This window comes from Dendroctonus ponderosae, unplaced genomic scaffold, assembly GCF_020466585.1.
Source record: "Dendroctonus ponderosae isolate FM_Combo_2020 unplaced genomic scaffold, Dpon_F_20191213v2 Dpon_F_20191213_7, whole genome shotgun sequence".
Classification (NCBI taxonomy): Eukaryota; Metazoa; Arthropoda; class Insecta; order Coleoptera; family Curculionidae; genus Dendroctonus; species Dendroctonus ponderosae.
This window is the reverse complement of record NW_026018916.1, coordinates 4473575-4483721: the sequence shown is the minus strand read 5'-3', so window position 1 is coordinate 4483721 and position 10147 is coordinate 4473575. Positions and strand designations below refer to the sequence as shown.

The 10147-nt window shown below is 37.3% G+C and overlaps 3 protein-coding genes and 1 long non-coding RNA gene across 4 annotated transcripts in view; 1 reads left to right on the top strand and 3 right to left on the bottom strand.

Annotated features, from left to right (window-relative positions):
* LOC109537757 (microtubule-associated protein futsch) overlaps nucleotides 1-10147 on the top strand; it is a 62933-nt gene that overhangs the window by 16005 nt on the left and 36781 nt on the right. The gene's annotated exons all lie outside the window — the stretch shown is intronic.
* LOC125505166 (fatty acyl-CoA reductase 1-like) lies at nucleotides 59-3033 on the bottom strand (the record flags this gene model as incomplete). Its single annotated transcript, XM_048668408.1, is given in 8 exon segments — nucleotides 59-325; nucleotides 379-621; nucleotides 794-986; nucleotides 1047-1260; nucleotides 1441-1652; nucleotides 1709-1793; nucleotides 2664-2824; nucleotides 2878-3033. Coding segments are annotated over 8 exon segments (1412 nt in total), but the record flags the coding sequence as incomplete, so codon positions are not given.
* LOC125505167 lies at nucleotides 5112-5496 on the bottom strand. The gene is made up of 2 exons (XR_007281968.1): nucleotides 5255-5496; nucleotides 5112-5201 (listed from the first exon to the last, which is right to left on the bottom strand). It is a non-coding gene; the product is annotated as an uncharacterized LOC125505167 (long non-coding RNA).
* The window catches only part of LOC109537759 (fatty acyl-CoA reductase wat-like), a 6716-nt gene continuing 3189 nt past the window's right edge, over nucleotides 6621-10147 (bottom strand). The window contains exons 7-9 of the mRNA XM_019904639.2: nucleotides 7192-7434; nucleotides 6870-7136; nucleotides 6621-6820 (exon numbers count right to left, since the gene is read on the bottom strand). Coding sequence (XP_019760198.2) covers nucleotides 6694-6820; nucleotides 6870-7136; nucleotides 7192-7434 — 637 coding nt within the window. The 3' untranslated portion in view covers nucleotides 6621-6693. The remainder of the gene's footprint in view (nucleotides 6821-6869; nucleotides 7137-7191; nucleotides 7435-10147) is intronic.

The window sequence follows — 10147 nt, the reverse complement described above, 5'->3', positions numbered from 1 at the left end:
AAATACATCCTAAAAAATACCCTTGAAGAAACAAATTAAATGCAAACAGCCACTTTACCTCTTGGTCTTAGTTCGGGTTTCTTCAGTAACATCGTCGTACTCTTTAATCAAATACCTTCTAGCATAATCGCAACTTTTGAGGTAAAACGTGTATTGCTCGTCTTCAGTTAATGGTAGTTGATTGATGTCGAACGCATCCTTGTTTTCATCTGGCAGATACGTATGAAGTCGTTTGCTGTTGTCGTTCACGAACAGCCATTGGTTTAACATGAAGTGACTCACCGCTATGTTGGCAATGTAGATTTTCCTTTGTAATTTGAACAAGCTGAAGACAAAATTTGAAAATGTTATTAGACCAAAGTGAGCTGGAACACTTACAAAGGAGATCGGCCGGACAATAACAGCAGCAAATCGACGAAAAGGGCGGGCAGTACATGGAAGAGAAGCACATTGATGTAGAAAATAAGGAAGTACTTGGTCATGGAGTTGCCAGGAAACCAAATTTTGTTCTTAAAGGGCACTTCCCAGTACAATCGCCTGCCCGTTTCCACTAGATAGTTTTGCTTCACTATCTGCTCATTGTATTTGCTGGCTTGGTATATGGATAGGCTGGATTTTTGCCTGAAAAGCCACTGTTTTATTTAAACATGTCAAGCAATTCCAGCAATCTCATCGTGCCAACGACTAGATTCCATGTACATTTCGATATTACTTTGATTTGTTCGAAGCAGATTCCTGGCTAGTTATTTACATTAAATTAGTAATTAGTTCCAGACTAACTTAACTTCCTTACCCTAAAACTGCCTTGTGCCACAAGGCCATAATGATGATCTTAGCGACACTATCGACTGACACGTAATCTGGAATTACGTCTGGATCTCCATAGACTGTTCTGAGGATTCCAGCCCCTCCAGCCAACAGCAATCCTACAGGTCCATTGAAGTTGTCATTCCAGCCCTGGAAAGGCTCCACCAAGGTGCTGACCACTGCAAAAACCCGGCTGCTATTAGCTGAATTCATTAGCTTGATGTTAGCTTGCCTCTTACCAACTGAAGGTCTGCAGATGATGGCAGGCACTTTTCCCACCAGCATGTCGTTAATACAGTATTCTGCCAATTGTTTGGTGTAGGTGTACGTGTTGGGAAAAGGTTCCATGAATTTTTGCGTGAGCACATTCAGCGTATGACTATCCATTGACTCAGCAGCGCAAATTGCTTCCTTCCAGTCGCCATGCTGAGGGTAAAGGACTTCATCCACTATCTGAAATCGGTGAATTTTTTAAATTCGCACATGGAGATGTGTGTAGAACATTCTTCAGGCCGGGCTGCTCTCTTCGCGACTTTATGTTATGAGCAAACGAATGAGAATGTGCAATGGATGTCCTTCACGTCAAGACTCCGAAGTTTCCAATAATTTCATTTGGGACGAAAAACTTCTTACCTTCTTACCATCTATGTTGCAATACGTGGTCGATACGTGTAGGAACACTTGGATATTTTTCATTTCCAGTGCTAAGAGAGCCACTTCCCTAGCTGCTCTGATATTGGTGAAAATGGCATCTTTTAGAAAGTCGTCGAACTTAACAGATGCTGCTGTATGGCAAATAAAGTGCACATCCTGAATGAGCAGCTTTCGGTCTTCATCGGATATCCCTAGAGGAAAACTATCATAGTTGGTTGCAAGTTCAAGTCTTGAAACGCCGTTTTACCTAGTCCGAGTGTAAGCACGTCTCCCTTGATGGGAATAATTTTCTTTAGGTTCTCAGGGTACATTTGCTTCAGTTTCTCGAACAGCTGCAACATTAATTGCTTTAGAACTACACCAAATTTGCCAAAATTGCCAAAACTGGGGAGTTTTTCAGGCTTTTACGTCTCCGTGCAAAATAATTTCGTCCTGGCATTTCTCAAGAATAAGTGACTTATATCTTCAAAGGTGTTTTCTGATGCCGATGTACTTCACGCAGGGTGTGAAAACAAGTTTAACGGAAATTTGTCTTCGAACTTTTACTACAAGTACCTACAGACGAAACTAAGCAGATTCAAATCCAGACTTCTGACCAGAACCAATTCAACCTACTGTTAACACTTGTGAATAGATCTGAATTGGTTGGGAAAACCTTGGAAGAGCTCTAAAACTAATTAAACGGGGCTTTCCTTCTTAAAAAAATAATGTGTTAAGCGGTTCAGTAAAACTTGGTTGCAAATTATTTCGTCCGTTAAACACTTTAATGATGAGCAAATGTCGCCATTTTCGTAAACAAGAGTTTCCCTTTTAAAAAAGAGTGGCTGATTTGCGCTCTTTTCGCAGAAAATTAGCAAGATCTGAAGCCAATAAATGTTGTACAGAGGCAAACTGAACAATAGAGCTTTTCTTAGCTTGAATTTATCGAATTGATACATAAAGTACGTGCTGCAGTGTTAAAAAATTAGACTTTAGTCCTGGAATTTGCTTCGGGCAATTTGAAAATGTCTTTTCAAGCACTGTTTTTGCAATTTTTACAAACTGTTCTGAGAATGTAAAGCAACACTGCAGTTTGGAAAGGTTTCACCCTTCAATCTTTAAACACCCAAGCAAATATTACTTTTCAGCTGCGACATGTTTGGAAAATGCTTATCATTTTCTTAACCAATTGATCAATTACTCATCAATCTTCCTGTACTTACCGTAGAAGACGTAATTTGCTCCAGTCGCTCTTCTAGGGACTTTCCCTTTTTGGGTCGCATCAGAATGTAAATCTTGCCCAAATCGGGACAAGAGCGCAGAAATTTTTCAATGCAAGCTTTCCCAATGAATCCACTTCCTCCGGTCAGGAAAATGTTTTTGCCTGCAAATCCCTTGCATTCAAGTGTTTATGCGTAAAAAAAATTAATCAAGTACCTTTAAAGCATTCTTGGATAGTTTGCGTGGCAGCCATCCTGAAGTCGAATCTTACCGCACTACGATACTACACATATGGCACTTAATGAACGCCCTCAGTGAACTTTTCGGTAGTTTAAATTAAAATTTCAAATCGTCAGTTTAAAAAAATAATTAAATTCGCCTCGGTCACTGTTCAACAATAAGAATACGGTAAAAATGCGCCTTTTATACAGGGTTATTCACGCTCTACGGCACGGAAGTTTGCTGCTAAAACGCTTGGTTTTTTAAAAGTATTTTTTTATGAAACTGGGCACACAAACAAGGTGATATATCATTTTTGAGCTTTTAGTTAAAAACACCATCAAAGAACGACTATTTGGCGTATTTTGTAAAAACCAAAAGAATTAGCCATTAACATCCTAATACCATTCTATAGGTAACTCAAAGATGCATTTCCTGGTAAGTTCAAAATTATGGGGTTGTATTTAAATTAATCAAGTTATAGCCACTTAAAGTTCTTATTTGATCAGTTTAAATTTGTGAACCCTCTGTATAACATCGCAAGTTCAATATCATTGGGATATAAAATATGAATTCTTGTTACACTTCACTACAAATTACGCTAACATAACAATAATTCTAAAGTATTAAGATTTAGCTATTATAATCGTTGTTAAAACACACACTTATTATGCTCAGATAATCCAAAAATGCAATAATGTATAGGGTATTTTCTTCCGTGCCGTATAGCGTGAATAACCCTGTACAAGCAGAAATCGATCATTTTCCTTGATTCAAATTTGATGTGTATTTCCAGCATGTTTGTCTCATCGTTATTACATTGGCAATTTTGCCGCTGTTTTCATTGTATGTAAAATGGTCGAAAAGTTACTTGACTATTGTCTGATTGAATCCGATTAATTCAAATTTCTCGAACGTAAACTGCATAAACCCATTTAGACTAACAACAGGCATAAACACGTGTTTATACAAACTGGAACATTCAACAATTGCTAGACTGTACTTATTTGTATAACTGGAAATTTATGTCTTATTGATTACCCAATAAAGGTAATTAATGTTTTTATCCTGCTCGTAATTACGCCTTGGAGCTTCAAACAATGGCTTTAAAGCAAGAGGAGTTTGATGGTCCGCAACTTAATTACCTGCGTAATTTATCATTTTCCAATGAATAACACGCTTTAACTTCAAGTAGACTTTCGATCAGATTGTGGACTAAACATGATTGTTCTAACTGTGCTTAACTTAAAAAAAAGTACGGCAAATTTTTGAAACTGATGAGAGTTTTTGAACTTTTAGACCGTCGTGGAAACTTATTTTTCCTCACGTTTTGCAAGCTCGAGTGGCTTTTGATAGTTAAAAAGGTAATATAAAATGAACCTCCTTCCGAGTTAGCAGCTTTTCTGGCAGTGAGTGTTTAGGATCACTTTAATAGAGCATTTTCGATGGAAAAGATTGCGGATTCAAAATCCATCAAAACGGTGGAAGAAAAAGTGTAAACCTTAGTAGATCCTAACAGTTTTACAGGTAGAAACAGTTGATAATATCACAAAAATATAAGGAAGCTTCTAATAGAACAGCTACAACACTACCGTTTCATATGAAGTGCTGAACATTTAATGAGATAAAAGCTTAAGTGTTTAATTTTAACAGGCTTTTAGGATTCAAACTTTTATATCGGGAATACGGTTCAAATAGTTGAACACTCATCAAGACTTTTCAGGAGTGGGGCTGAAGAACTATCCTTCTCTCAATTGTTATTATCATCATCAGGTTTTTGGCTTTAAAGATAAACTTTGGAGATTCTGATATACTGCGCTCCATATTTTTGATCTCAAGTTCCTCATTCTAAAAGTATGCAAGTCACTGGTTGTTAGTTCGGAGACGCTTACATTTGTCTTTAGCAAACGATATTAGAATCTCAAGTTTGCCTAAGCCTATATGGGTTTAACTAACTATAATCCCTTATAATTGGATGGATGGGCTAATGGAAACTTCCGTGGGTCGCAACGCAATTGGGAAATTCCAAAGCTGGATTTATACGTATGGACGAAAGTTTTTCCAAACTTGTTGCCGTGAATTCGATTCCAGAAAATTCAATAATTTTAGCGAAGGCACTCTGTATTAAAAAATTATCTCAACAATAACGATTCATTAACAAATTTAAAAAAGAGTGAAACCAGGGCAGTAAATCTTATAAGCTATTCCAATAGTCGCGAAGCGAATTCAGCAGGATCTTCACTACGTTGATTTTGTAAAATACAATCCAGGCCATCCAGCTGTAGAACAGAAACTTGTTCAAGCAATGCAGGAAATACATCCTAAAAAATACCCTTGAAGAGACAAATTTAATGCAAACAGCCATTTTACTTACCTCTTGGTCTTAGTTCGCGTTTCTTCTGTAATGTCATCGTACTCTTTGATCAAATACCTTCTAGCATAATCGCTACATTTAAGGTAAAACGTGTATTGCTCGTCTTCAGTTATTGTTGTTGTTACAGTTATCCTGCATAGACATTTTCTGATCAATAACACAGGAACTAATGCCTACTCATAAAACATATGCCACTAAGAAAATGCTACTTGATTGTGGATCTCACTAAGGCGTTTGACGCCGCACGCCTGGAAATTGATGAAAATTATTGAGGAAAAGCCCTCTAAATATGAACGATGAAGGAACTAAAGAGTCATATTAGGGAGCAAAATCGTCTAATGCAAAAGAAATGTTGTGCAATCTCATCGTGTAAACTACAAGATTCAATGTACATTTCGTTATTAATTTGATTTGTGCTTTGATTGCTTTGAAGCAGAATCCTGGCTAATTAATGGTCGATAGGTTGCTATTAACTTCTTAATTTGTTAATATTCTCCTCTGTGCTTTTTTAATAGCATTTTTTAGGATTTTTTTGGGCTAAAATATCTTTTATTTTGTTTCTCTTTGCAAATTGATTTTCTTTTGCGCTTCTGGAGTGCATCCTTTATAATTGTTCGCATTCCATTTTAGTAAAAATCAATTTTTTGTGTCTGAATACATGCTGGATATTGTAAATTCTTACATTTACTATCTCATAATAACTTTCCTCATTTTCAATTATTGTCTGTTTCGTAAAATGCCCGTTTTGGGATCATTCCGCCCAGTAAATTTCAGTAAATTCCTATTTCTTTTTTGTTTTGTGTAACTCACAACCTTTATTTAGCGATATTTTTAAGACATTATGAGATATATCTAAAGGTGCTAGAGATTTTCAAATTTTGCTTCCAGCTCCTGAGATTCTCATCATTTCTGAGACATACGCTTTAAACTTGGACTGCTTCTGAAGCTGAAAATTTCAGTTCTAACTTTTTAATAGAAGGATTTTCTGCAGAAGCTCCACTAGAGAACTACAACTTTCGAGCGGCTCTATCGAAAAGCTCCTAATGATTATTGAGATATTTTTCACTCTTGCCGAGATATGAGCTCCTATACTTTGACGACTCAAAATTTTGCTTCGTAACTGTTTAGAGGTTGAGAATATCTGAGGAAGCTGAATTATTGAAAAACATTATTTTAGACAATAGAGCGGGAAGGTTTCAGTAAGAATTGAGATGCAGTTTCTATTATATTATGCAGATCCAATAAATCAATTTATAAGTATGGACGCAAATTTTCCGAACCTTTTCTTATTGACTTTGCAATTTTTTTCGTAATACTCATAGATGGTGTTGCAAGAAATTCAGCATTTTCAAAAAAGACAATGTAGTAAAGAAAAGTATCTCAGCAGTCATGATTTATTAGCAAACTTAAAAAATAGTGGGAAAATAGGGCAGTAAATCTTATAAACTGTTCCAATAGTCGCGAAGCGAAATCAGTAGGATCTTCACTACGTTTATTTTGTAAAATACAATCCAGGCCATCCAGCTATAGAACAGAAACTTGGTCAAGCAATGCAGGAAATACATTCTAAAAAATACTCTTGAAGACACAAATTGAATGCATACAGCCACTTTACCTCTTGTTCCTAGTTCGCGTTTCTTCCATAATGTCATCGTATTCTTTGAGCAAATACCTTCTAGCATAATCACAACAATTGGCGTAATACTTGTATAGGTCGTCTTCAGTTAATGGCAATTGATTGATGTTGAATGCATCTTTGTCTTCATCTGGCAGGTACGTATAAAGTCGTTTGCTGTTGTCGTTCACGAACAGCCATTCCTTTAACAAGAAGTGACTCACCGCTATGTTGGCAATGTAGATCTTCCTTTGCAATTTGAGCAAGCTGAAGATAAAACCTGAAATTGTTATTGCATCAAAGTGAGCTGAACGATACTCACAATGGAGTTCGGCAGGCCAATAGCATCAGAAAGTCGACCAAAAGAGCGGGCAGTACATGGTAGAGAAGCACTTTGATATAGAAAATATGGAAATACTTGGTCACTGAACCGTCCGGGTACCAAATGTTTTTCTTAAAGGGGACGTCCCAGTACAATTTCCTGCCCGTTTCCGCCAGATAGTTGGGCTTCATCAACATTTCCTTATATGTGCTAGCTTGGTATATGGATAGGCTGGATTTTTGTCTGAAAACAGCTGTTTTATTTAATCGTAGAACATGCACACTTCCGAAGGTAACTATATACTGACAAAAGCGATTTGTTTGGATGAAAGTGTGTTAACATAAACTCATATATAGGGTGAACACATTCCAAAGTTAGCTACTACAAATCCCAAACTTTGATAACCTGTATGTTATTAATGAAGTATGAGAACAATTTTAACTTCGAATAATGTGCCTGATCAAGACGCGTAGTCCTGTATGTATGTATATACTAAACCATTCTCTATGAATGGCGATGCATTAATAAACGAACGAAATACGGATTGCATGACATGAACCTATAGAGAATGGACATTAGAATGAAGGCAAACCAATAGATATTCCGCAAAATTATAAAGTTCTGAACCCAAGAAGAATAATATCATTTGGACATAGAAGAACAAGCAGAGTTTAGAGCCGGCAGATCGACAATCTTTGATTAATAACACAGGACTAGTGTCCCCTCATAACACATGTGATACTAATAAAATGCATCTATGTGTTTGTGGATCTCACTAACGCATTTGACACCGTACGTCTAGAAATTTATGGAAAGTATTGAGTAGAAACCCTGTAAATATTAACGCTGAAGACACTAAAGAACGGTTATGGCAGCAAAATCGTCAAAAGCACAACGCAGATCATAACAAGCAGTTTCGGTAATCAATTTAAAGATCATAAATTTTATTATGTAAAAGTCTAGATTCTTTTTAAAAGTCTAGATTCTTTTTAAAAGTCTAGATTCGTTATTAATTTAATGTTTTCGAAACAAATTCATGGCCAGTTATTTACCTTAAACTAGTAATTAGTTCCAAACTCTCGAAACTTCCTTACCCTAAAACTGCCTTGTGCCACAAAGCCATAATAATGATCTTGATCACATTATCTACTGCCAAGTAATCTGGATTGAACCCGGGATCTGCATAGACTGTTCTGAGGATTCCAGCCCCTCCAGCCAACAGCAGTCCTACAGGTCCATTGAAGTTGTCATTCCAGCCCTGGAAAGGTTCCACCAAGGTGCTGATCACTAAAAATTTCGGTTGCTATTGTGTGAATTTGTTAGCTTTGCTAGCTTGACTGTTACCAATTGAAGGTCTGCAGATGATGGCAGGCACTTTTCCCACTAGCATGTCGTTAATACAATGTTCTGCCAGTTGTTTTGTGTAGGTGTACGTGTTGGGAAAAGGTTCTATGAATTTTTGTGTGAGCACATTCAGCGTATGATTGTCAATTGACTCAGCAGCGCGAATTGCCTCCTTCCAGTCGCCATGCTGAGGGTAGAGGATTTCATCCACTACCTGAAATCAGTGGATTTATATTATCTACAAATCGAAATGAGTTTAGAACATTCTACAAGGCAGCCAGCCCTCTTCGCGACTTTGTCTTATGAGCAAACGAATAAGAATGTGCAATAGATGTTCTTCACGTCAAGACTCACTGCACTTCACGAAGATTCCATTAATTTCATTTAAAATCAGACACTCATCACATACTGGCTTTCTGGGAAGAAAAACTATTTACCGTTTTACCATCTATGTTGCAATATGTTGTCGATATGTGCAGGAAAACCTGGATATTTTTCATTTCCAGCGCCAATAGAGCCACTTCCCTGGCGGCTCTTATGTTGCTGAAAATGGCTTCTTTTAGAAAGTCGTCAAACCTAACAGATGCTGCTGTATGGCAAATAAAGTGCACATCCTGGATAAGCAGCTTTCGGTCTGCATCGGATATCCCTAGAGGAAAACTATCATAATTGGTTACCAGTTCAAATCTTAACACGTCGTTTTACCTAGTCCGAGTGTTAGCACATCTCCTTTGATGGGAATAATTTTCTTTAGACTATCAGGATACATTTGCTTCAGTTTCTCGAACAGCTGAAACATTATGTGCTTTAGGACTGTACAAGATTTATCAGAAGAGTTGGGCTTCCGCAGCCAATGCCTAAAACTTGTGAGTTTTTCAGTATTTTTGGCCTCTGCGGAAAATAATTTCTTTTCTTTCCCAACGTTTTGCATGCACGGGTGGCTACATCTTCAGCGGCGGTTTGCTCTGTGCAGCAACAGGGGATGTTCAAATTTCTGTTTATACACATTGATGTACTTTACGCAGCGCTGTGTTCAATAGTTCCCACGACTTGGAACGCCAGTTGTATTCTTAGGTACAACTCAATTTTCACGATCAATTACTTTATCTCAATCGTCCGATACTGGTGGAGAAACCGTTGGGAGAGCTCCAAAGTTAGAAAAACTGGGTGTCTCATGGTGTTCAGAAATCAAGTATCACGCAATTCGGTTAAACTGCAGTAGTTAAAAATTGGGTCTTTGAGTTGGATTTTCTGATACTCCGCAAATATTTGTTTAAGCGCTGCTTTCGCAATATGCCTTTGTAATTCTACAAGGGACATTTTGAAAATGTTTTAGATTTTCTTAACGCAGTTTTGAACACCCTAAAATTTTCAGGGTCGGTATATTTGAAAAATCTTTACTATTTGACTAATCACTCTACCGATGAGGTGTCCTACTTACCGGTGAGGATGTAATTTGCTCGAGTCGCTCTTCTAGAGACTTTCCTTTCTTGGGCCGCAGCAGAATGTAAATCTTGCCCAAATCGGGACACGAGCGCAGAAATTTTTCTATGCAAGCTTTCCCAATAAATCCACTTCCTCCGGTCAGGAATAAGTTTTTACCTGCAAACCA